The sequence below is a fragment of the Budorcas taxicolor genome, chromosome 6 (genome assembly GCF_023091745.1).
Source record: "Budorcas taxicolor isolate Tak-1 chromosome 6, Takin1.1, whole genome shotgun sequence".
In the NCBI taxonomy this organism is placed as follows: Eukaryota; Metazoa; Chordata; class Mammalia; order Artiodactyla; family Bovidae; genus Budorcas; species Budorcas taxicolor.
In genome coordinates this window covers 61,878,493-61,905,568 of record NC_068915.1, presented here as the reverse complement: position 1 = coordinate 61,905,568, position 27,076 = coordinate 61,878,493, and the positions used below count along the sequence as shown (strand labels likewise).

At 42.2% G+C, this 27,076-nt stretch overlaps 1 protein-coding gene across 1 annotated transcript in view; it reads left to right on the top strand.

The window, feature by feature from the left end:
* Positions 1-721: 721 nt before the first annotated feature.
* ATP8A1 (ATPase phospholipid transporting 8A1) overlaps positions 722-27,076 on the top strand; it is a 226,498-nt gene continuing 200,143 nt past the window's right edge. Inside the window, exon 1 of the mRNA XM_052641830.1 lies at positions 722-763. Coding sequence (XP_052497790.1) covers positions 724-763 — 40 coding nt within the window. The 5' untranslated portion in view covers positions 722-723. The remainder of the gene's footprint in view (positions 764-27,076) is intronic.

Sequence of the window (27,076 nt, the reverse complement as noted above, 5' to 3'; positions counted from 1 at the left end):
CGCAGACCCCTTCCAACGCTCAGGCTGGAACTTAGCCATGTGCGCCCAAGCCCTTTCTCCCCTGTAGCCTCTCTCCTGCCGACTCAGACCCAAACCCACTCTCCGGACCACGGGCGACCCCACTGTTATTAAAAGCAGAGGGTGGCAGAAGAGGATTTGCAAGGATGAAGGAGCCAGAGCAGCCTTTGTCTTTGGCCAAGTCTTGGAAAAATCTGAAAGCTACTAAGGAAGGACCGGAAGAGCCGAAGTCACGGGGTGGAAAGAGGGCGCCCGGGGTGGAGTAAGCCAGCAGCTCCCCGGTCCGTCCCCCGCAGGTGGTACAGTCCAAAGCGGGGCGGGGCGACAAGAGGCTCCGCCAGGTCTCACCCTGCCCCTCTCCCGCCTTCCCTGTCGCGAGGCAGCCGGAGCAAGTGAGCGCGCGCCCCGACGATCCCTCCCCCGGCGCCAGCGCCGGGGCCCGAGCTCCGCCCCTCGCCGAGCCGCCCCCGGCGCGGCTGCTGGCAGATCTCGCTGGGCTCTGCGGACACCTTCGTGGTCTCTTCCTCCTTCCGCAGGTGTGCGAGGGCCTCTCCCGGCCGAGGCGCTGCCCTGGGTGGCCGGCAGGGCCCGCGCGGCTGCTGATCGCTCGGCTCAGGGAAGGCAGATTCCCCGCCCGCGCGGCGCCGTGACAGGTGCAGGGTCTGGTTTAAGGACGCACCTGCGGCGGCTGCTGCGATGCCCACCATGCGGAGGACCGTGTCGGAGATCCGGTCCCGCGCCGAGGGTAAGTGCCCGCCGCAGCGCCGGGCTGGGTGCGGAGCGCGAACGGAGGCGACTCGGAGCCAGCCGGGAGTGGGGCGGTGTGTGTGTCTGTGTATGTCGCGGAAGAGATGCCCGTCCCACCCCTTCCCCCAGGAATGTCTGGCTGTTGTGCCTGGTCCCTGGCGAAACCTTCTCCCTGCACTGTCTTCGGCGCCCTCGCAGACCCCTTCGCGGCTGCAGAGCCCGGATATTGGTGTCCTCGGTGGGATCCCCACGGCTCTTTATACGCCGCAGCGTGACTGTTCGGTCTCTGCGCTCTCGCCCTGCCCACCTCTCTCCTCACTATCGCACAAACCTCTAGGTCTCCACTCTGCTTCTCCATTCTAGGACTGCAGATCCCCAGCCCGCCGCCCACCTTTGTGCAGCCCCCACATCACGACACCCCGAGAACTGAAATTGCCTTTCCCAGGATGCAGGATCGTTTGATCCGCAGCCCCTCGCCACTCGGAGCGGGAGGAGCCTGATTGGGGTTGGGCGCTCAGCGGGTGCTGTGCGTTACAGTCTCTGCAGTTCTGCCTCTTGCAGCGGTGTCTCACCCAGCTCCATTCCGAGGTTTTGTTTTTGTTTTTCCGTTTACCTGATACTTGCACTTTGGCCCAGCTGCGTTGACTTTTTAGCAAGGTGGAAGCTATTCTCTTGCTCCACCCAGGGCCAGTTGTTGAATGGCTGCACTTGTCAGCAATGAGCAACAGATGCCGGAGGGTAAAGGCAAATACACTTTTGGAGGGCTGAGACTCTTCATCCTCTGAGGAGCCCTCAGCATCCTGCCCAGCATATGGCCGTCAATTCGTAAATATTTTTTTGTTTGTTTTGTTTTGTTCATGATGAAGCCAAGACTGTACAGATCTTGAGCTTTGTTTTCTTTTTTCTCTCCCATAAACCCATACTTGAATCCTGCAAAAGGGTGGCTTAGGTTCTCATAACTTGTTTTCGAGAACTTGGCTGTGGTCACTGGTGTCCATCCTTCACCCCCACCCCTTCCACCCTTTAATGTTTGGCAACTGGTAAAATGATTTTAGGAAAAAAGCTATAGAAGTTAGGAGAATTGGATTGCAGGGGTTTGAGACGGGCCATTTTATTATTTTCCTCCTCTGAGCCTTGATTTTAAAAATGGGGCCTCTGGGCTCTAATGGCCTTCCAAGGTGGCTCTGACAGTAAAGAATCTGCCTGCAATGCAGGAGACCTGGGTTTAGTCCCTAGGTCAGGAAGATCCCATGGAGAAGGGAATGGCTACCCACTGCAGTGTTCTTGCCCAGAGAACTTCATGGACAGAGGAGCCTGGAGGACTATAGTACATAGGTCACAAAGAGTGGGGCCCTCATAGATCTGATTTTCTGATTACAGCACTTTGGGGAGAAGGCCACACAAGAGTCAGAAAACCTGTGTCCTGCTTAGGAATTTCATACATACTTCTTGCATTTGTAATGTAATGAAAATTATACAGGGCACCTTTTAGATGCACACTGTCTTTAAATGTACACAGTGAAAAATGTGTGCATTCTTTTTTTTTTTACACTTCTGAGTAAAATACATTTTCTCTTATTTTTTCTTCCAGTTTTATTGAGCTATAATTGACATGTGGTATTATGATATATGACAATGATTTGACTTCCATACATCATGAAAAATTACCATATTAAGTTTAGTCAACATTCATCAACTTATATAGATACAAAATTAAAGAAACAGAAAAAATTTTTTTCCTTATGATGAGAACTGTTGAGACTTACTCTTCTAACATTTCATATATAAACATAATTATATTTATCATGTTGTGCATTACACCCCTAGTATTTGTTTATCTTATAACTGGACATTTGTATGTTTTGATTACCTTCACCCTCTCCCCCACACTCCCCCTCTGGTAACCACCAATCTCATCTTCTTTCTGAGTTTGTGTGTTTTCAAGTATAATTAACCTATAAGAATATGTTAGTTTCTGTTACAGAACATGGTGATTTGATATTTCTAAACATTTCAAAATGATCAGCATAATGTCTAGTTACCCTCTGTCCACATACAAAGTTATTGCATAATTATTGACTATATTTGCCTCACTGTACATTTCATATACAAGACTCATGTATTTTGCAACTGAAAGTTTGTACCTTTTAATCTTCATCACCTATTTCTCTACCCTCCCCACACCAATTCCCACTGGCAACCACCTGTTCGTTCTGTGTATTTATGACACGGTTTCTGTTTTGCTATGTTTCTTCACTTGTTTTATAGATTCCGCATATAGGTGAAATGCAGCACTTGTCTTTCCCTGGCTTATTTCACTTAGCATAATACCCTCTAGATCCACCCATGTTGTCGAATGGCAAGATTTCATTCTTTGTTTATGACTGAGTAATATTCATATACACACACACTGCATCGTCTTCATTCATTCATCTATTGATTGCGCTTAGCTTGCTTCCATGTCTTGGCTATTAGAAAAACTGCTGCAATGAACACAGTGATGCATATATCTTTTCTAATTAGTGTTTTTGTTTTCTTTGGATAAATACCTAGGAGTGAAATTGCTGGATCATATGGTAGCTCTGTTTTTAATTTTTTGGAGAACCTCTGTACTGTATTCAGTAGTGGCTGCATAAATTTACATTTCCACCCAACACATGCATGACGTTTCCCTTTTCTCTTCACCCTCACCAACAGTTGTTATCTGTTGTCTTTTTGGTAATAATGAATGAATTTTCTTAATCATCATTTGAGTGAGCCATGAAGGTATGAAAGTATAGTGGTAATAGTTGGGATTGTGCTTTCAAATAATAGCAGTTGCTGGATTCCATATCGTGTGAAATGGGAAAAGAGAAAGGACCAGAAAACTATGTGAAACTTCTACTGTATCAGAGGATTTTATCTGAGAGGCAACAGTATTGTTTTTGATTGACATGTATATTTTTCAAAGCATTTTTACAAAGATTGCCGTATAGGACCTTACAGCACTCCTGAAGTTTGGTGAAGATGGTCCCATCTGATAGTTGATGAAACTGTGTCCCAAGTGATTGAGGTGCTTGGTACATTGTCAGAGGCATAGTGGCAGTCAGTGAATGACCCCTCCCCCATATTGGTTGGTCAGTTTATTATATGCTCAGCATTTTGCTTGGGACTGTGGTGAGGACATTGATAATGATGCTGTGGGCTGGCGATGTGGCTCATTGCCTGCTCCACCCACACTTTTCTTTCCTAAAGAATAATCTCTTTTGACAGCTCCTGCTGCCTGATGGCATTGTTCTGAACTGCAGCCTCCTTAGCTTCAGTGGGTTGGACCAGGGTAGGCTTCTGACAAAGAGCAGACAATCCATAGGTGGCTCAACACTTGTAACCTTGGGTTTTGGCTCTAAAAGCCAAGGCTTTGTGGTGATCCTCTCTCCCATGGGAAAAGTTGAGCTTAGAGACTTAGAGTGAAGGTTGAAGCAGAAAGGGGCAGAGGAGAATAGGCTGGTGGGGGAGTGAATGGCTGGCTGCCTTAGGTTGTGCGGATGCTGCTCCTATGAGGAAGCAGAAAGTGTGCACGTGAACACAGAAAGATAGGAGAGAGTGGCCTGGATGGAAGGAATGAGGCAGAGAGACACAGGTGCTGAAAGAGGGCGGCCCCGTCCCTAGGCACCTCCCCCCCCTCCCCCCAACTCTAGAGCCCCTCCCCCTCCACTCTAGAGCACCTCCTCCCCCCACTCTAGAGCACCTCCCCCCCCACTCTAGAGCACCTCCCCCCCCACTCTAGAGCACCTCCTCCCCCCCAGTCTAGAGCACCTCCCCCCCACTCTAGAGCACCCCCCCTCCACTCTAGAGCACCTCCTCCCCCCCACTCTAGAGCACCTCCCCCCCCACTCTAGAGCACCTCCTCCCCCCCACTCTAGAGCACCTCCTCCCCCCCACTCTAGAGCACCTCCTCCCCCCCAGTCTAGAGCACCTCCCCCCACCACTCTAGAGCACCTCCTCCCCCCCACTCTAGAGCACCCCCCCTCCACTCTAGAGCACCCCCCCTCCACTCTAGAGCACCTCCTCCCCCCCACTCTAGAGCCCCTCCCCCTCCACTCTAGAGCACCTCCTCCCCCCCCCACTCTAGAGCACCTCCCCCCACCACTCTAGAGCACCTCCTCCCCCCCACTCTAGAGCACCCCCCCTCCACTCTAGAGCACCTCCTCCCCCCACTCTAGAGCACCTCCCCCCCCTCCCCCCCACTCTAGAGCCCCTCCCCCTCCACTCTAGAGCACCTCCTCCCCCCACTCTAGAGCACCTCCCCCCCTCCCCCCCACTCTAGAGCACCCCCCCTCCACTCTAGAGCACCTCCTCCCCCCCACTCTAGAGCACCCCCCCTCCACTCTAGAGCACCTCCTCCCCCCCACTCTAGAGCACCTCCCCCCCCCACTCTAGAGCACCTCCCCCCCCCACTCTAGAGCACCTCCTCCCCCCCACTCTAGAGCACCTCCTCCCCCCCCACTCTAGAGCACCTCCCCCCTCCACTCTAGAGCACCTCCTCCCCCCACTCTAGAGCACCTCCCCCCACCACTCTAGAGCACCTCCCCCCCACTCTAGAGCACCCCCCCTCCACTCTAGAGCACCTCCTCCCCCCCACTCTAGAGCACCTCCCCCCCCACTCTAGAGCACCTCCTCCCCCCCACTCTAGAGCACCTCCCCCCACCACTCTAGAGCACCTCCCCCCCCCACTCTAGAGCACCTCCCCCCTCCACTCTAGAGCACCTCCTCCCCCCCACTCTAGAGCACCTCCCCCCACCACTCTAGAGCACCTCCTCCCCCCCCCCCCCCCGCCCTCCCCCCCCACCCCTGACTCTTTTTGTCCCAATTCAACAAGTAGCCTTAGAACAGGCTTATTTTTACTTTAAGCGATTTGAATGGGTTTCTAGTCCCTGCATCCAGATTGGCCAGATGCATGGCTGCTCTGTGTGCAGGTTGTTTACAACCAAATCGAGGAGAAAGAACGTCCATGAAGTAAGAAATAGTCAAGGAGGGGATGTTATTATTTGAACAGTGTGCTTGCTATGGGGGATGTTATTAATTGAACAGTGTGCTTGCTGTGGGTAACAAAGAGCTGTGAAAGATCAGACATAAGAACATGAAGCCTGTGAGGAAACATTCCTTGAGAAATATTTTGAAATGAGTCCTCACACAATGCTTCTCAAACTTTAAGGTGTGCACCAATCACCTGGGGATATTGTTAGATGCAGCTTCTAGATGAGTAGGGCTGGAGATGCATTTCTGACAAGCTCGTGGGTGATGCTGGGTGATGGCCTGCAAGTCACGGTGTGAATACCAAGGTTCTAAGATAATGCCATCTATTTCAGTAGTCAGGAGGGCGCTGAGGTTAGAGAGTAACCAACTGAAAAACTGCTGAACATGTCTATGGCTTACTTGAGAGTTCTTAAACTGGCCAGGAACAGAGGGAAACTGAGAAGAAATAGAGCATACATTTGGATAAATAAATACTTCTAGATTATAGAGTATTTTAAATACCAGGATGAGTCATTTGGAGTTTGAATGAAATATTTTAAAAGGACCTTAGAGTTCTTCTAATCCAGTTCTCATTCAAGCATGAGATCAAAGTAAAATACCTCCAAAAGGGCCAGTTAGGAGCCAAATCACTGTAGGGAAGTGACATCCCCAGAGTATGTTGGATGGTTTGTAGGAAATGTAAATAGACGTGTGTGTGTGTGTGTTTTAAGGTCTATAAATGACAAAGACCAGGATTAGTACTGGAGTGGAGCAGTGAGACTGGAAAGGGAGGAATTAGAGCTATTTCTCAATAAATCATTATCTCGTTTAACAGATAATCTATTGAACTCCTATAAATACCATACTTGAAATTTCTGAAATTTCAAGTACCATACTTGAAATAAATCAGTGAGCAAACAGAATTTAGAAAAAGCCCTGCCCTGGAGGTGCTAACATTCTAGTGAGGCAAGAGACAAAACAAACACAAAAAGTTAGCAAGTTACAGACTTTATTATGTGATAAGTGCTATGGGACAGATAAAGAGAAGGTAAGATGCATAAGGTTGGTGGATGAATTACAACTTTAAATGGGTTGGTTAGGCTAGCCTTCATTGAAAAGTGGATGTGAAGAAGGTGGATTAAGCCTGCTGGGAATCTGGGGGAAGAAGGTTCCAGGCAGAGGCCCCAAGGCAGGAAAGAGTTAGGAGTGTTAGAGGAATCCGGTGGCGGGCGGGTCAGGGGAGAAGGGGAACATAGTAGGAAATGAGGTGACTAAGGTCGTGTCATAGAACATTGTGATAGAGTGAATACACCACAAAAAACATTAAAATAAAAGGAGATTCTCCGACTTCAATGTTTACAAGATCCCAGGTATCTCATCAAGACTGCTGTTTCTTGAGCTGCGTCATGAAGATCTGTTCAGTGGATCTGCCATGGGACTGCATTCTTCATGACCTGCTGGAATGTTCCACTGTAGGTGAAACACATTTTAAGGATCTCTGCTTTACAGTCTTCAACCTGATTGATTGGGAAAAGATATTAAAACATAAGGAAATTGAGAAGGAGTTTCAATATAGTAAGAGAATATAAATTCAAATTCTGAAGTAATTGAGGGACATCCAAATGGACATGTTTTGAGATACTTTGAAATTGAGAGGTTAGATGTAGGGAAGAGCAAATCAGAATCTCTGGTTCAGAGATAATCGTTGAAACCCTGGTAGATAAGTTTGCCAGAAAGCAAGGCTAAATAACGCAGAAGACTAAGAATCATATGTCCCTTCACTTTTACTGCAGCTAAATCAAATAAGCCTCTAAATACAGCATTAAAAATGCTAGAAACAGGGACTGAAATAACAGTGGTCTACACAGAACAGAATTTTTCTCGAAGTTGTAAAACTAGCATGAAGACAGTCCAGGTCACCTGTGCCTACCAAATAAAGTCATAAGGGACATGGGCTGCTTATGCCTTTCTGCCTCATCATCCTAAGTGTATAACTTCCTTAAAGTCGTAATCTGGTTGCTGGGGTACCAGCCAGTGTATAGGAGTTCCAGGTCAGAAGAAAAATGAAGAAGAGTGTGAGACCAAAGGTTTTTCTTGAAAGTACCACACCAAGACTAATGGTTATTTTGCATTGGCTCGCTTCTGCCAGGAAAGCTGGAGTTTTCTAGTTGGCGTGCTTTATTATTAAAAGAAAAAGGAAAAATTGTTATTGGATAGGCAGCTGACAGGCATTGTCACTGTCAGATTGTCAGAGGTTTTGCTTGATTAAAAGAGGTGTTCTAGAGCTCATGAGTTACAAAATAATGACCATTGTTCAAAACTAAGGAAATACACACCAAAAAAGAAAACCACCACATACCTGTCCAGTAGGGTCGCAAAGAGTCAGACTTGACTTAGCAACTGAACAACTACAACCACAATCCAATGGTTTGTGTTTTACACTATTGAATATTATGATACTAAAATGTAAGGCATTCATTTGATTATGTAAAACATGTACTAAGTGATAAATTTAGAAGTTGTCCTAGGGATTGTTTTCCTAAACTGACCTGTGTAAATGGCACCTTTAAAGTATTTGTAATTATAAAAAATACTACATTTTATTTACTTAAAATGCAACAAAAGGAGCGTGGAGGTAATTTGTATAAAAATTGTTAAAAAGAAAATTTTAAGAGGCTATTTCATTTGTCCAGGTAAAAGAAGGCTAAGAGCCTTCTTCCTTTAACAAGCATGTATTATGCACCTGCTGTGTGCCAGCTAATTGGATGGTGGGATAGAAAGGTATAGCGAATGAAGGATTCCCCAAAGAAATCATGAAAATGAGTTATAGATTTATAACTGACATGACATTCTTTCACAGAGTAGATATGTGAGTATAGTGATGCTTCATGTGGTCAATATTTGGGAATTCCCAAAACATGTTATTTTGCCTAGTGTAATCCTGGAGCTATTAAGTGTGGCAAAACTAAATTATTTTAGTCTTTTTAATCTATAGTACATTATTCTTTTATTTCACTTATATAATTTCAAAAACAATGAGAACTGAATCAGTTCATACCGACCTTACAGGCTTAAGGAAAGTTTGCATAGATAAAGACTGTGCTTTTGAAGTTAGTGAAATATTTGCTGCTATGTTGGATTTCTAATCACATAATTTTATTACAATGTAAATGTTGTAAAGGCAGCAGATTCATTCTTCACTACTCCCTGGAAGCCACATCTTTCAATGTTCTCATCCTCTGGGTAGTAAGCTCCCTAAAGGCAGGGATTCTTTTTGTCTGTTTTGTTTACTGATGTACTGAGAACATTGCCTAGGGCATAGTAGGATTGACTTAAATGAATCTTGTGACCTAAATAAAGATGAAATGACCTATAGTTGCCTTATAATCAGACCTACTTGATACCCTCCTAATTGGAACCTGACCATTGAAAAGGGAGCGATTTTTTGCGTTACCTGTTCACTGCTGTATTCTTGCACTTACAGCTTTTGTCAGATGAACAGATAACTCAACTTTATTTTTAATGACAGAACTTAGTTTTGTTCTCTTGATTGCAGAAGCAACAGCTTCTCATTGGAAAAAAAACTCATAGTGCAGAGATGTTAAGAGGACAGTAAAAATCACCCCAAACTAAGCCATCTAAATATAACCATTTAATATATACATGAAATATAATTTAATATACATTTAATATAATTTAATACATTTAATATGCATTATCATTGAATAGATATCCATTCCAACAATTTTCCAGAAGAGAAATATATTGTAAATTTATGTAAACTCCATAAAGATTTCCCCAGTGGCTCAGATAGTGAAGAATCTGTGTGCAATGCAGGAGACCCAGGTTCAATTCCTAAGTCGAGAAGATCTCATGGTAAGGGTATGGCTGCCCACTCCAGTATTCTTCCCTGGAGAATTCCTTGGACAGAGGAGCCTGGCAGGCTACTGTCCCTGGGGTCACAAAGAGTCAGACATGACTGAGCAACTAACACTTTCTTCCAGAAAGGATGGGATTTTAAATTTTAATTTTTCTAGTTTTATTGAGATATGATGCTAAAGCTGAAACTCCAATACTTTGGCCACCTGATGCAAAGAATTGACTCATTGGAAAAGACTCTGATGCTGGGAGGGATTGGGGGGCAGAGGAGAAGGGGACCACAGAGGATGAGATGGCTGGATGGCATCACCGACTCGATGGACATGAGTTTGAGTGAACTCTGGGAGTTGGTGATGGACAGGGGGGCCTGGCGTGCTGCAATTCATGGGGTCACAAAGAGTCGGACACAACTGAGCAACTGAACTGAATTATATTTGTGTGAAACATATTTGTATATACTATATTGCAAAATGATCACAAAAATTTTAGTTAATATTCATCACCTCACCTAGTTACAGATGTCCTCTGTAGTGATAAGGACTTTTAAAATCTACTCTCTTAGTAACTTCAAATATATAGAACACTTGTTAGCTATAGTTACCAGGCTGTGATGACATCTTCAGAATTTAGCTTGTAATTTGAATTCTGTGTTTTAAAAGGTTATTTTATTTTTAATTGGAGAAGAATTATTTTACAATGTTGTGTTGGTTTCTGCCATACAACAACGTGAGAGTGTAAATTACTCAGTCGTTGTCTTGACTCTTTGCGACCCCATGGACTGTAATGTAGCCCACCAGGCGTGTCTGTCCATGGAATTCTCCAGGCAAGAATGCTGGAGTGGGTTGCCATTCCCTTCTCCAGGAGGATCTTCCCGACCAAGGTACCGAACCCAGGTCTCCCACAGTGCTGGCAGATTTTTTTACTCTCTAAGCCACCAGGAAAGCAACATGAATCAGCTGTAAGTATACATAAGGCCCCTCCCTCTCCATGCTCCCTCCCGCCTCCCATCCCATCTCACCACCCCACCACTTTAAGGTTGCCATAGGGCACCCTGTGTTACGCAGTAACTTCCCACTAGCTATCTATTTTATATATGGTAATGGATACCTTTCAATGTTACACTGTCCGTTTGCCCCACCCTCTCCCTCCCCTGCTGTGTCCACTACTTTGTTCTGTGTGTACATCTCTATTCCTGCCCTGAAAATAGGTGCATCAGTGCCATTTTTCTAGACTCCATATATATGTGTTGATATACAATATTTGTTTTGTCATTCTGTTACACAGAATGAAAGAATACTTCATTCTGTATAGCAGGCTCTATGTTCATCCACCTCAGTTCAACTGACTCAAATGTGTTCCTTTTTATGGCTGAGTAATATTCCATTATATATGTACCACAAATTCTTTATCCATTCATCTGTTGATGGACATCTAGGTTGCTGAAAGTTTGTACTTTTGACCACCTTCACCCATGGAAAGAAATTTTTTTATCTACTGTCACTGTTTAAATCCTCAGTGCCTAGAGCACTGCCTGGCACTTAGTAAGTGAAAGTGAAGTCGCTCAGTCATGTCCGACTCTTTGCAACCCCAGGGACTGTAGCCTACCAGGGGCCTCTGTCCATGGGATTTTTGAGGCAAGAATACTGGAGTGGGTTGCTGTTTCCTTCTCCAGGGGATCTTCCCAACCCAGGGATCGAACCCAAGTCTCCTGCATTGTAGGCAGATGCTTTTACCATCTGAGCCACCAGGGAAGTCTCAAAAATTATTTGTTGAATGCACAGATTTATGGCAGCTTAGCATTATACATGTTATTGCATAATAATTAACTAAGGAATCTTCTGTGGGTAGGCATGTAGATCATTTCCAGTATGTATTTTCAAAAAAAACACAAATAAGCATCTTTATATATCTTTGTACACTTTTCTGATTATTTCTTTGAAAATTCTTTGAGAAAAGGGATTTCTGGGGCAAAAGTATGTATCTTTTTTTTTACAATGGCAAAAAAATGCTAAAAGATTATTCACGTTTGCACCCTGACTGAAAAACCAGAGGTCCTACTCCACTACTCCTTTTCCACCAATGGATAGTCTTTCTTTATCCTTTTGAATATACAGTGCAGAAAAAAACCTTTAAGTTTACATTGCTGTTACTTATAAGATTGAATACAGCTTGATTGGTTTTAGTAATTATTTTTATTTTTGTCTGAATTGTTTCCTCATTGTAAGTTCCTTTATGAAGATTGTCTTGTATTGAATTTTAAGAGCTTATCATATGCTCCTGACATGAACTGTTTTCCTTGTTAATAGTTTATCTTTTAACTTTTTTGATGTTTTCTCATGTACATGGTTAATTTTTGTAAAGTATAATCTTTCAGTTTCTTAGAATTTCTGGCTTAATGTCATGTTTCTTATGTCAAGATAATGATAATTTTTCACTTATGCTCTTCTTTTAGTATTAATACTTTTAGATTTCACCTTTAAACAGTTACATGTGTAATTCCTATGGGATTTATTTTGTTGTGAGATGTAAGGTAGGGGTCTAATTTTGTTTATTTCTCAATTTGTTATCTATCTGACATGATAACCATACATTTTATAATCTGTTCTCCCCTCACTGATTTGAGATGTTTCTTTTATATGCTAAATTCACATACATAGTTGAGTCATGGTTGGAGTCAGTCTCTCCCCTTCTTCTTTGCCTCTCTTCTGTATTTTGGTTTGTTTTGGCCCCTTCTATCAAATTCCTTTATTACAATTAATCACTGTTCTTTCCTCTAACTTTTTCTCTGACTACTTTCATGCTTATTTTTCCACTTGAACTAATGAGTGCATCATTGCATACAGTTAATGTGTTGGAATATTTATTGATATTGCATTAATTTTATAAATTTATATTGAGAGAACTCATATCTTTTATATACTGAGTCATTTAAGCTTTGTTTTACTCTCCATTTATTGGTTTTTCTTTTATGTACTGGGGAGAGTTTTCTTAAATCCTATCCATTTTAATGATTTGTTCTTTAGATAGCTTATTTTTTTTTCTTTTTTAAAGACAAGCTTAATTTATTATCGTCAGGTTCAATGAACATGTAAAATTACATAAAATTTCAATAGATGTACTCAGAAGAAACATAACCAAAGCAGAGAAAAAGAATTACAAAAAAACTACAAAACTAAGTGATTTCTTTTTTTAAATTTAAATTTATTTATTTAATTGGAGGTTAATTACTTTACAATATTGTATTGGTTTTGCCATGCATCAACATGAATCTGCCACGGGTGTACATGTGTCCCCCATCCTGAACCACCACTCCCTCCTCCCTCCCTGTACCATCCCTCTGGGTCGTCCCAGTGCACCAGCCCCAAGGATCCAGTATCATGCATCGAACCTGGACTGGCGATTCGTTTCTTATATGATATTATACATGTTTCAATGCCATTCTCCCAAATCATCCCACCCTCTCCCTCTCCCACAGAGTCCAAAAGACTGTTCTATACATCTGTGTCTCTTTTGCTGTCTCACATACAGGGTTATCATTACCGTCTTCCTGAATTCCATATATATGCGTTAGTATACTGTATTGGTGTTTTTCTTTCTGGTGTACTTCACTGTGTATATAATTGGCTCCAGTTTCATCCACCTCATTAGAACTGATTCAAATGTATTCTTTTTAATGGTTGAGTAATACTCCATTGTGTATATATACCACAGCTTTCTTATCCATTCTTCTGATAACATATGTTTTATGAAGACATTGTAAATGAAATCCTTCCTAAAATCATGTTTTTGCTCATGGCTGTCAGAATATGTAAAGTAGAAGTTGTTGATTTTGAAACTAACCATCAGTCTGAATTCTTTCATTTTAAATAGTTTTTCAGTTAATTTTCATCTCCATAGGTTTTAAAATTATACATCATAAGGTGTTTTTCTACAAGGTTTTCAATTATAATTAGATTTGATCAGGTATATTTTGATTACATTATTTTTCCAGTAAGATTTGTTCATTTTTATGTGCTGAAGTTTTATGTACTTGGGTTCCAACTTACTGCTTCTAAGGTTTCACGTAACCCTTACACAGTAGCCACGATACTGATCTTTTTTATCCTTTTTGTTAGGGTTAGAGGTCAGAATTTAGACCAGCTAAGAGTCGGACACGACTGAGCAACTGAACTGACTGAACTGAAGATTTAACTAATGGTTTTGTAAAATCTACTCCTATCAAATTGACATTCAGATCTTAGATCAGCACTGAGAGAAATAAAGTGATCAACAAGCGCTAGACACATATGTACTTGTAAATACTCTAGTAGCTACACTATAAAAAAATAAATAAGTGAAATTAATTTTAATAATATGTTTTCTTTAATAGATCCAAAATCTCGTTTCACTATGATATAAAAATCAATAATGAAATAGTTTGCACTCTATTTGTACTAGTTTCTAGCTCTGCTGTGCATTTTGTATTTACAGTACGTCTCAATTTAAACTAGTCCCCTTTCACATGCTCAGTTTCCACGTGTGGCTTGTGGTTGCTGTGCCGGTCAGCACAGCTCTAGATTATATCTCTAGCTTGGACTTAAGGATTAATTAGAGAAGGGAATGGCAACCCACTCCAGTGTTCGTGCCTGGAGAATCCCAGGGCTGGGGGACCCTGGTGGGCCGCCGTCTATGGGGTTGCACAGAGTCGGACATGACTGAAGCGACTTAGCAGCAGCAGAGTTTTTCAGAATATAAAAATTTTATAACAGAAATGATGGCTCAAAGTCAGCTTATTAAAAGTACATGTGTAGATATATTTCTCTCTTAAGTAGAGACTAAGCCTTACTTCCTTCCAACAGAAGGCCTTCTCAAATGTCCTCATAAAACCTCACAAAATGTATTAGTGCTTAAATAATACTGCTTGTGACACCCCTCACGGCAATTTGAGGTTTCATGTAAATTCATCATGGCATCTTTTAAAGCCTGTTGTTTTGGACCCATTAAATGTAATTCTTTTTGAAAAGATTTGATAAGACCACTGTACAGAACCTTCCTGTTGGTTTTCTTTTGAATGTTAATATGAAATGTGTGAACATAGGATAGTAACTTTGGGTAGTTTGCCTTTATATACATTGTTGCCATCAATTTTGTTAATCTAAGGGGCTAAGGAATTTGGCTTACTGGGTTATTTACACATTGAATGAACTGGGCAAAGGTAACTGGCTGTTTTGAATTGAGCCTCTTCATTGTTTTGCGTAAGCCCATCTTTGAAGATGACTTGTCTTGATCCATTCAGGGTTGTACTTCAGGAGACTGGGTTAGTCATGTGGCAGCTTAGGTGGAGACTGTTGCTAAGGTCAAAGGCAATGGAGGCTTTGAACCAGAAAACCACTTTAGTGGGCCAGACCTATTTAGAATACAAGATAAATCTTCATGAATGAAGCAAGCAAACTTATTTGCAAGGGTGAATCAGAGAGATGGTTTGCTCTGACACCAGTTTAGAATAATTGAGCTTCTCTAATTAGCGTCGATCTCTGTGGCTAACTCTGGTCTTAAAGCCAACTTGTAGAGGAAATCTCCTTTGAGCATCTGCAGCCCGTCTTTTCCCCTTGTCCCTCCCTTACCCCCATGTAGATTTAGCCCTACCCCAGTCTAGAAAACCTTAGCAGTAGGAGGATGTGGCTTGAACCACCCTGTCACCATTTCCTTGACCCTGACTGTTTGTTGCAGCAACTAAAGCTCCAGTACTCGCGGCCCTGCCTGTCTGAGGAAAGAGACCCTGGACTCTGGGGGAGGAGCCTGCCCTCACTCTGCCCTCACTCTGCCCGGGTGAGGAGTTTGGATGCCAAGCCAGCTGCCGGGGGCTCTGAGTATCATTTGCTTTCACTTTCCCCCTCGGTGCTCTTGGCCAGCCCTTCTGGACAAGCTTGTTGCCCCATGCTGGAGTGCTTTGGTTCTAAGCGCACCTATAGTCCAGGACCATTTTTCTTAGCACCACACTGCCATTCTAACGACTAGCTGACCCTTCCCAGTCCCCTTCTAGTCTGTCTCATTCTACTTTCATTTTTAAATTCAAGCCTTGTCCTCTCCCTGACCAAAGAAATGAAACCAATCTCTCTCTACAGATTTTACCCAAATTTGATGTGCTGTTTTATACCTTAAGCTTAAGTTGGATTCAGTCCACTCTGATGCCAGAATGGATGTGATGAATGTTCTCAGGTGGACTCACTCAACTTTCATAACTTTTTCCCCACAGTTGTGAGTAAGGGTTAGAGAAATGACTTGAGGAAGAGTGACTGTGCCATCTTTAATGTAGAGTGTGTCCAGTGTGGTCAGGGCAGTGGGAGGCTTGTGTAATGTCAGCAGGTTTACCGTCAAGTGTACGTCGGTGGTGTTCAATCCTGGCTGCACAGTGAATCAAATGGGGATTGGATGCCTGGACTCACCCCAGACCAATGGAATCAGTCTGGGCCATCGGGCATATGGACTGAGCATTGATATTGTATCTTCCAGATAATTATGATGTCCAACAGTGTTGAAAAATACTGATGTAGATCTTTGAATTTCCTTGCTTGTGGAGAGAAGAATAGATTATATAAAGTCATCTAGATTGCCAGCCAAGAAACCAAGAGCATATGGATATTTTTGTGGGTAAATTTGTCTATTGCCCAGTTACTTAATGGGTCTAATTGCACTTCTCTAAATTTCACCTGTCAGAAATGATAAAGCTGGTATGATGATACTCAGTTATTTGGTTTTGAAGAATTTCTTTAAAATTCCGGATTAAACAGTCAATTCAGTACTACCAAATGAAGAGTAAACACGTCCCGTTTATTTTTAGCTGGTTCTATATCTACTCTGGGAGCTTGATGAATATGAGCCTCTCTGCAATGTCATTTCTGGTTTTTGCTAACCTACTTACTTTTAGTATGTTGTTGTACTTCATCTCTTCATTCACCCTATATTTATAGCCTACATGTGTGTAGTTATTTGCACCTGGAAGAAATACCTTAACAAATCAGTAAAAGTTTCCAAAACTTCTGTGGCTCTTTTCTTTTCAAGGGGTTTATTTTCTTTAGTCTACAATTATTAATTTATCTCACTCCGGTGTTAATAGATCTTTCGCAGGTTAGTGTAAAGAAAACAGAAAGTTACCACAAACCTCAATTTACCTGCCTTCCCTGGTTTCTAAAATGAAACGCAGTTTGAAACTCTTAATGTAGCCAGTATGATTTCTCTGTGGCCTCCTGGATGGGTGCTGGGGTCTGGCTTCAGGATGTGATGGTGATGATTTCAAACTTCTAGGAGTAGAAAAACAAACTCCACAGTCCCTTGTTTTGTTATTTAGTCACTAATTTGTGTCTGACTCCTGCAACCCCATGGACTGTAGCCTGCCAGGCTCCTCCGTACATGAGAATTCCCAGGAAGAATACTGGAGTGGGTTGACATTTCCTTCTGCACGGTATCTTCCCAACCAGGGACTGAACCTGCATCTCCTGCATTGGGAGTTGGCTTCTTTACCCCCGAGCCATCAATTAAGCCCCTATTGTGCCTTAGGTCAGGTTAACCTGGTGGCTCAGGTTAAAGCGTCTGCCCGGAAGTGTATTGTGTCCAACCTTTATGGGATTTTTTTTTTTAAATTTTCTTCTATCCTTATCGTTTCTGCATTTAGACTTTTCTTTTTTAGGTGATAATGTTGCTTGTACTCCACAGATGGAAATCTTTTTTTAAAAAGAAGCCAGAATTTGATTGCAGGATGGAGTTCTGAATCACTGGCTCAGTTTAACCCCAGATGGCAGCTCATTCGTGTATTTTGGTTTAAAGTTCAGTGAAAGATTACATGGGTTGGCCTTTTGTTGACTTCTAAGTGAACGTAATTAGCAAAGAAGGAAGAAGTTCCTCTTAATTTCCCCCAGTACTGTGCTGAATTCCTCTTGATCTTATTAAGTGACTTTCGGGTGAGTGAACTGCTCTCCTATGTTTTAATTTTAACTAAGTCTGAATAGCAAGGTCTTCAGTTTGAATGGATAGTTTGATAGTTTTCTTTATAAGATATCAGACATTTTCCCATATATTCAGCTGGAATTATCTTTTTAAAATAATTCTATTGACTCAAACTAATAGAATCATCATCTTTACTGTTTATACCTCATATGTCTTTAGCCCGTTTGGTACCCTACTATTTGGCATAGTAGCCACTTAAAGAGTAGAGTGCATCTGTTGTGTGATACAAACGAAACTGGAGACTAACTCACTTAATGCTGTCCCACTTCCCTAAGTATCTTAAGGTACTGCTCTGTAAATAATTGACTGGACAGAAAAGGAAATAAGGCACTCAGGGCTTCCAAAGGGCCTGGAGTGATATCTGACTTTGGGGTCTTCTGAGCTCTGTGGCCTTGGACAAGTCATATAACCCCTCTAAGACTCCTGTTTCGCCTTCCCCAAATACAGTAAAACCTACCCATAAATCATCTGTCTCCTGGCTAGAGAGTAGAGCAAGCCTGATTGCACATTGGAATCTTCTGAGGAGCTTCAAAATAGCTGAGCCTTGGATTTTGCCCCAAGAGATTCTGATTTCATCTTGGCAGTAGAAGCTGATCAAAGAATGGTGATTGTGGCTTGAACTACTAGGTATCTGTGGTCAGATGTGGTCAGATTTATAGTATAGTTTGAACGCAGATCTAACAGATTATTGGTGGGTAGGAAGTAGAGTGTTAAGGATGTTGCAGGCTTGGGGCTGTAAACCCAAAATGATGGCACCATTTATTAAAATAGAAAACTCTGGGATAAAGGACTAAAAACCTCCTTGCATCTTAGAAAAGAGTGGACTGATCTATGTGTGCCAAAATAGGTATGTTTCAGTACATTTTTTTTTCTTCTTGGAAAGAGGATTGCTTTTATCCTAAATTCAATCTCCTTCCTCTATCCTCCTTTCTTTTAGTTTTCTTTAGAAATTCAGTAAACATAGCTATTAGTATCTTGTGCTGTGTGCTATGCTTAATTGTTCAGTTGTGTCTGACTCTGTAACGCCATGGACAGTAGCCCTCCAGGCTCTTCTGTCCATGGAATTCTCCAGGCAAGAATACTGGAATGGGTTGCCATGCCCTCCGCCAGGGGATCTTCCCAACCCAGGGATTGAACCCAGTTCTCCCACATCGCAGGCACATTCTTTACCAGCTGAGCCACCAGGGAAGCCCATGAATACTGGAGTGGGTAGCCTATCCCTTTTCCAGGGGAACTTCCTGACTCAGGAATCAAACCAGGGTCTCCTGCACTGCAGATGGATTCCTTACCAGCTGAGCTATCAGGGCCCATTCCTTGTTTCTATGCATTTTTGACATCTGGGAGCAGTATGGATTCATCTGTTTGGAACTGATCACTCTATTGTTTTTTTGGACACCTAGGAACTCTATGGATTCATCTCTCTGGAACTGATCATTCTGTTGCAGAGACTTTTCACTCCATAATCAGAGTTGATGAGAATAGTCTTTATATCATCATTGTGTTCTTTTGGCTCTCGAGGTATTCCACACTGCAGGAACATCTTTCAGAGTGCAAAATTAAAACACCTGCTATAAAGTAGATGCTAAGCAAATGTTACTTGAATCTGCATCTGGTGAGTGATCGGGATAAGATCAAGCTGTTCAGATTTTGGAAGCTGAGCTTTTAACATGCTGGCATGGTTTTGAAATTTCATGGAGTTTCTTATTATCATGTCTAGGCCCATTGCACTTTGCTCAGCAATGGCCGCAGGTACTCCAGAAGATCTAAGGGGCTGATTTCTTTTTTTTTTAAAGACATGGGGAAAATTTGCTTTTCATGTTTATTAATTTATTCATTATTTTGACTGCTGGCTCTTTGTTGTAGCACATACCCTTTCTCTTGTTGAGGAGTGCCAGCTCTAGAGCACAAGTGCTCATTAGTTATGGCATATGGGCTTAGTTGCCCCACAGCACATGGGATCTTAGTTCCCTGACTAGGCATCAAACCTGTACCCCCTGCTTTGGAAGGTGGATTCTCAACCCCTGAGCCACCAGGGAAGTCCTAAGGGGCTGATTTCATATTTGTAATTAGTGGTGGTAGCATGTGGAGGCACAGGAACTGCATTAGAGGCTCTTTCTGCACTGGGTGGTTTTTATTTATGGTGTCAGGAGGTTCTTGAAGCATCCTGAAGCAATCTGGCCTCTCATCGTTCCTGTTCTGCCTGTGAGTTGAGTAGGGCTGATGGCAGCTGCACACATATGTAGGTATCCTTTAATGTCAACCAGCACTGAGCTTGGTCTTTGAAGTCTTTGCAGCCCACCTGCTGGCATTCATACATTGCGGTATAATCTGCTTAGAGGAGGTTTCTCTCTCCTGTTTGAGCCACATCCTGACAAACCGAAGGCAGCTGTGCCTTCCGCGCTTTTGTGGCGCTGACTCTGGTTTCCCTGAGCCTGTCTTGCCTAACCAGTCTTGGCGGGTTCTTTAATACCACCCCCACGGCGCTCACAGCAGCCAAGCCACCCCCAGCCACTTGTGGGTCCACTCCACTGTCAGACAGACACCATGCTTTCGGGGTCATGCTGGAGCTCCCCGGTGCCCCCTTAGGGATGCCCTGTTTTTCCAGCTGGGTTCCTAGACTTGTTGGATATTTCACATGCCCGATTGTGACACAGCTTGTCATCAACAGGCAGAGGAAAGGTTCACTTCTTTCCTAATGCTGGGTAGTATCCAGTTCTATAGCGTAAAAAGCTGTTCTTGCTCATGGTGATTCATGGTGCCGGGTGTGCTGTGCTGACTGCTCCCAAACCACAAATTAGCAGGTAGGCTCTAGTTTCTTCACTGGGTATTTCTGACACTTGAGACAATGTTTAAAAAATAAAGGTGAATTATATTTTTCTCTCTTGCAAAAGCACAATGGAGATAAGCAGGTGCCCATCAAATCCCACTGACTTATTCTGAAAACAGTGCAGCAGCAAAATGAGGTACATGGGTGCTTTTGTTTCTTTTTATAAATTGAGAGCTAGCCTTGGAAACAGAAGACTATTAGCCTATCCACCTGTTTTTCTATTGTAAAATGCATCAGTAGCTCTAAAAATAAAAGTTGTAATAATTCAGATAACTTCATGATTGCTTATTATTCCTTTTTCCAATATGCTTCAAAGACTGACTTATTCAGAACTTTAATTCAGCTCTGTCTTCCTATGATTGTGTTGTGGTGAAATTAATGGGGTTACCTTTCTGCAAGCATTTTTACCAACTAATTCAACAAATTTTTTTCCATATACAAAATGGTTAAAACTTGCTCGTGCATTGACACTATCTTAGTGGTTCTCTGATGACTTCATAACTGTCTTTAAAAAAAAAATTTTTTTTTAAAGATGACATCATGGAATTCTGGAGTTGGAGGAAGCTGTGTGCACTGTCCCTAAGATAGCCTGCTGCCGTTTGATTATCCAGCTCTGGCTCGAAAAGCCCTCAGTGACAGGAGTCACACCCCCTTGTCAAACAGCCCTTTCCACTCTCAGACAGTTCTAATTCTTAGCAAGTTCTTTCTTGCTAAGAAAGCAATAAAAGCGATTAAACCATTTGTCTCCTACATGTCTTGCTGGGCCAAATATGCTCCATATTATATTTACACAGTTGATTCTTTTAGGTGTTAGTGTAGGATCTTCAATTTGCTCAATCTCCCCCAATCTTCCTGAATTGATTCTTTCATGTCATTTGCATATTTACTAATTGTACCAGTATGTTATCCAGTATGAGACAGTATGTTATCCTGTCTCATTGGAACCCAGGCAGTCTGGCTCCAGATCCCTCAGGAAGTTATGCATCTACTTGAACTATCCAGGGATCCCCTTGGATCATAGAAGAGCCTCATGGAACTCAGGCTTTGGGGTTTCTTCTTCTGTCCAGAGTTGCCCTTGTTTGTTCTCTGTACATCTACTCCATTGCCTTTGTATCTTTGCCATCCGTGTGGCTTCATGGGGGTGGGGGTGTGGGGAGGACCATCACCCCCTGCAGCCTGACTCCCTGACTCTCCATGCCCAGCCTGGTCCCTGCCCAGTGCCAAGTCTGTCTGCTAGTGTCTCCGGACCACAAGTCCCCTTTCCCAGAAAGAAGTCCAACTGGCCCTGGCAGTCAGGTGCCCCTGTTGACCCTGATACCCAGGGTCAGAGAACTAAGCCAGGAGCGGGGAGTAGGGGCAGGAGCCAAGGGTGACCCAGGAAAGGCTCCATCAGGAGGGCTTGAAAGAAGTGGGGAACCAAAGGACAGCTCCAGTAGAAGTCCCTTTATGGATGTTTGTCAACCAATAGTGAATCTACATCATTACCTAATCTTGCGATCCAGTGTCTCAGTTTTTTAAGGACAGTCTAGTCTTGTTGAAGTACAGAATGCTAAGGATTTGGCCAATAACATTATTATTCAGGTTTAGGTAGTGCAAAGGACCTTTTTCATAGAGGAGGGTCCCGCAACCCACTCCAGTATTCTTGCCTGGAGGATCCTATGGACAGAGGAGCCTGGCGGGCTACAGCACATAAAGGTCTCAAAGAGTTGGACACGACTTAAGTGACTTAGCACACAAGCACAAAGGACCTTTTTTATAGGGAAAAAAAAATTCCCTTCAATCTCTGACTATACATTTTGGGTATGAGAAACACCACTTTAAAAACAATGACCCTCTACTCAATGTTAGCTGAATTCTCAATGCAAAAGGAAAGTATTCCTTTTGACTTGCAAATTAACTATTTTTAGAAATCACCATAAATCCTTCAGAAGCTGTAGATCCCATGATTAAAATCTGTGAACTTTGAAAGCATGACTGTGGACTATACTTTTCATGAACAGTAGTTTATAATGTACAGAATCCATCTACTTTCCTTTTTAAACACTTTGCCCTTTCCCATGGTTCTTCTGTGATTAGTAACACTTTATTTAACTATTCTGCAAGTTCTCACAGTTTTATAGATTTAAAAACATTGTATATGTGTATACACACACACACTACAAAATATGAATCTACCGATATTTAGAGCAGCTGGGTACTGCCTTGTCTTTTTTTCTTTTTAAAATAATTCCCTACCATCTCTTTTGCATTAGTTCCTCCAACTACCATTCATTCTAACCTTCCCAGTTTTAGGATAATTATCCTTGATGTGAAATGAAGTGAAGGAGGAGAAGTAGGAATTGAGGAGTTCTGCTTCTTATGATCTGTTAACATCACACCATCCATTTCAGGCAGCGGACCTATCCCATGAATTTACTGTATTGCAAAGGAAGCAAGGAAATGCTTTTGTAGTCTTTTAACATTTTTTAAAACACTTTTCCTCCATTCTTAGGTGTCTGTGCATCTGTTGTTCTTTGCTATTGAACATGTGAGCCCATTTCCAACCTTTCCCGTGATCTTTTAATCTACTTCTCCTTGTCCAAGGCCATGTTATGCTGCAACAGTGGTCTCTGACCACACCTCTCTTTTTCCCAAGACCTTTCACAATTAGTCAGCATGTTACTTCAGCTTTCCGGACTTCTGCCCCTTTTGGGTTTTGATACTAATTTGAAATACATCCTCTTAATCTAGAAGATATGTCTGGCTTAGCCTGGTATTCCCCTCCAACTACCAAAAGTTCCTTGGTACAGTTAGGCTTTCTAAACCTTATCACTTCTGCATGGACTGGAATCCAGTCCATGGTAACAATTCCTCATCTTATTTCCTGTACCTTCTCAAGTGATAAGTTTGCTGCCAAGACAAGTCAATGATGCTTTTTGCTAATTGAGGCTTCTAGGAGATGCCGGATGTGTGTCTGGTGGTTGAAACTCTTCATTGCTAGTTCAGTCCGTTTCTGTGCCAATGTTTAATCTATATTGGGAATATACCACTTATTCTTCTGTCTGACCGAAGGATCTGTGGAATATCCCTAAGGGGATATCATTACATTTCTTTTATCTTTCATTGTTCTCCTTTTCCTATTAAGTATGATTTGGCATTTGTGTTTTCTTTAGTATTTGCCGTAACTCAGCATGCCCAAGATGATTGCTTTTCTAGGTTAGTATCCAAAGCTGGGAGCCACAGAAATTGAGTGCTTACTATGTGTGAGGCCCAACACTAGGCATGCATAGGTAGGTTGCCATGTAATACTGCTTAAGATTAGCCTTTCCTCTGAACGTCAGGAATACTTTTTTCAATGTCTATCACTCAGAATTTGTTGTGCTATTTTGGAGCTTGTTGCAGTTCAGCATGAATACAGGGAGTGTTAAACCACTTTTTTTTTTTCCTGTTTCAAACAAGAAATAATGTCGATTTTCACACTTGTTTGTTTTGAGATCAGTTCCCAAAAATACACTTAAAGAAAAATATCACTTAACCATGTATGGTAATGATAGGTCCTGATAGGAAGATATATTCATGGGTATCAGGATGGAGATAAGACTATAAAATTCTGGGAATTTTTAGATGCTTGATAATAATATAGAAAATTTAGTAAACATTCATTGCATGGAAGGGACTGTCTTGAAGTGTTATTTATGCTACTTTTCCATATTAGAATAGCATACCTGATAGACATGTGCCCTCATGCCTGTGCTGTCCTCAGTGTTTAAGTCAGGTACATCTGTAATATCTAGTATTATTATTCTCAGTTGACATATATCTCAGGATATAGGTGAACCAATTAATATTGGAGTGGTCAAAAGACCACTGTATATTCAAAGCTTTTTCAGATGATACTTCAGGGAAGATTGGTTAGGGAGACTGCTTTGACATCTAATAGTACCCACGAGGTAGGAGAAAGTCATGGTTGGGAAAACTATGTTGAGGTGGAATAGGGCCAGTAGAGGAGAAATGGGGTCAGAGGGAGAGGTTAGGTCAAGCCTTACTATTGAATGAATAAATGCATCCATCAGTGTTAAAGCTCTAGAAGTGACTTGGACTTAACCCATTTCCAGATGTTATCCTGGCTTCTCAATTCACTGGCCCTCTGACCATCAGCAGTTCTCCATATGAGAAGCAAAGTTTCTTCATCATTTTGAGAAGAATTGTTGGCAGTGGGGAGTGAACTCTTTTGTAACATGAAAAACAATTTTTTGAAGCCGATAACTGTATTTTACATCATCTGGGTAAATGGATATTCTTTGTTATGGCATTTTGTTATAACCTAAATGGGCTTGAAGATAATGAGCTAAATTCACAATTGCATGAACAAGAGGGTAAATGAGAAGAAGCTGGGTGTGTGGGAAGCTTTTTGACTGTTGTGCAAGCTCCTTAGGGTGGAAAGACCTATAGAATGTACTGGACTCAGGACTTGGATAGGGCAGCTCTTAACATCAGAGGAGATCTGATCCAACAAGCAGGGTGTATTGGGAAGGGTTCCAGGCAGCTTCATGATATTTGAGGAGGGCAGGGTAATTGCTTGTGGTTCCAGGTCATTGTTCCATGCAAAGCAGCAAAGCCAACTTGGCTGGGGAACAGAGAATAGGATTCAGCTCCTTGAAGAAGAGAGGCCAGGTTTGGGTCCAGTGTCAATGCCCACCTACATAATTAAATGGACATTGGGACAGGACTTGGCTTCTAGCAGAGGACCGAAATGCCTCTGCTTAAATTCATACTATGGAAGCTAAGCATAATATTCAAGTAGGTAGAATAGTTCCCAGAATCAAGTGAAAAGCTTTTCCAGGAAGATCAAGGAGCATGCAAAGCAGCTGGACTAAAGGACAGGCCTCAGAATCCATCTTATCCGTGCTTATTAGCCTTTTCATATGTCAAGATGGCAAATTGCCTGTGATTCGCTTAGCATGGGTCATGTGCCCACCTTTAAGTCAAAAAGGGGAATTGTATGTTGAGGGACCAGTCCCACGGCCTACGGTAGGGGGAAGGGAGTTCTCCAAGGAAAACCAACAGCTCTTTTCAGGAGAAGCAGGCGCTGAACTGGAATGATCAGCAGATGTTCACTGCATAGAGCCTGAATCAATCTTCGGAACAAGAAGGTGTATTGACGCAATTGAAAATTTCATTTCCCCTCTGGCTGTTGTAGTCATGGTATAGAAATTAGAGACGCATTGCTGAGTAGCTTCTATTTAATTTCCATGCTTTCAGAGGTGTTTATTTCTTCAATGCCATATTTGAAATTGTAGTATGTACATTTTAACCTTTAAAGCACCCAGTTCATTGCTGCCAGAGTAGTGGTTCCTTTCCTTTTGTTCCCTCTCTGTCTGGAAACAGCTGCAGTCAGGCTCACAATCGAATGTTTGAAACGACTGTTCCACCCCAACAATGCAGAATATGGGACTTCAAGTCTCTTTTGTAGCTCTAGTAACTGCTTCTGTATTTCTAATCGTATAAACAATATATATGGTAACCACTAAAAACACAATAACTAAAATACAAATGTCTAAATTGTTCAACCAAAGATTGTTTTACTCCAGACGCTTGAACCAAAAACAAAAAATTATTAAATGAGAACTTTTAATTTATTTTTATTTTCCCCAGCGAACAAAATAAAAACCTATTAAACCTTGGAAAGGACCATGGGTAACACTCATAACTTCCTACTGAGCAGCACCTAACTTTAGTCACACCTAAATTCTGCAGCTGTGCCTTTAATGTCTCCGGCTAGTTTTCTAGTTAGTATTTTTATATTAGACTGTCATCCAAAGATTTCATTCTAGCTCAAGAAATGAAAGCAATCAATATGGTCTCTTTGGTGTCTAATATTAGAAGCCACTGAGTAAAAGGATATATATTAATAGTTGGTCTCTCCCGAATATGTTTAGGAGGCCATATATATGTTCTGATTCCATTTACAGCCTTGCTTATAAATTGTGATAAAGTCAAGCCTGCAAAAGCATACTGGTTCAGAACCATATTGCCAGGCAACAGAATGGCTTTGTGTCTTGTTCTCTTCTCCCTCCCACCTACCCACCCCTGCTTCTATTGCATAACCCCATACAGATGACAACTTCAGGAGAGCATGTACTTATTTGATATTAATTTATAAAATCCTAGGGTAAAATCTGTTATTTTACTCTCTAGATTTATTCACTGGTCCCAACTTTTATTAAATGTTATCCTCCCAAATTTTAAACATTAGTACCTACCTCAGTAGGTCCCTAAGACTTGCATTTTTCTCATCTCAAATGTTTTGAAGGAGAGAGTATCTTTATAATCTCTGGATAGAGGATAGGGTGACAGGGACCGGTTGGATGATAGTATTGTGCTACATTGCTAACATTATCATTTAATCCTCATGTGAACCCTATTTTATGTGAGGAGGCTGCGGCTCAGATATAAAATAATTTGCCCAGTGCTATATAGAAGTGTCGTAATCTTAAATCTGAACACAGATCTTAACTAGAAAACCTGTTCCTTCTCCCCACAGCCTGCCTTTTTTATTTCAACAGGAAAAATAGTGGCTGGACTATTTGTGTGTGCATGAAGAGCCAGGCACTTATTGTCTGGAGTGCTTTTTACATATCCATTATC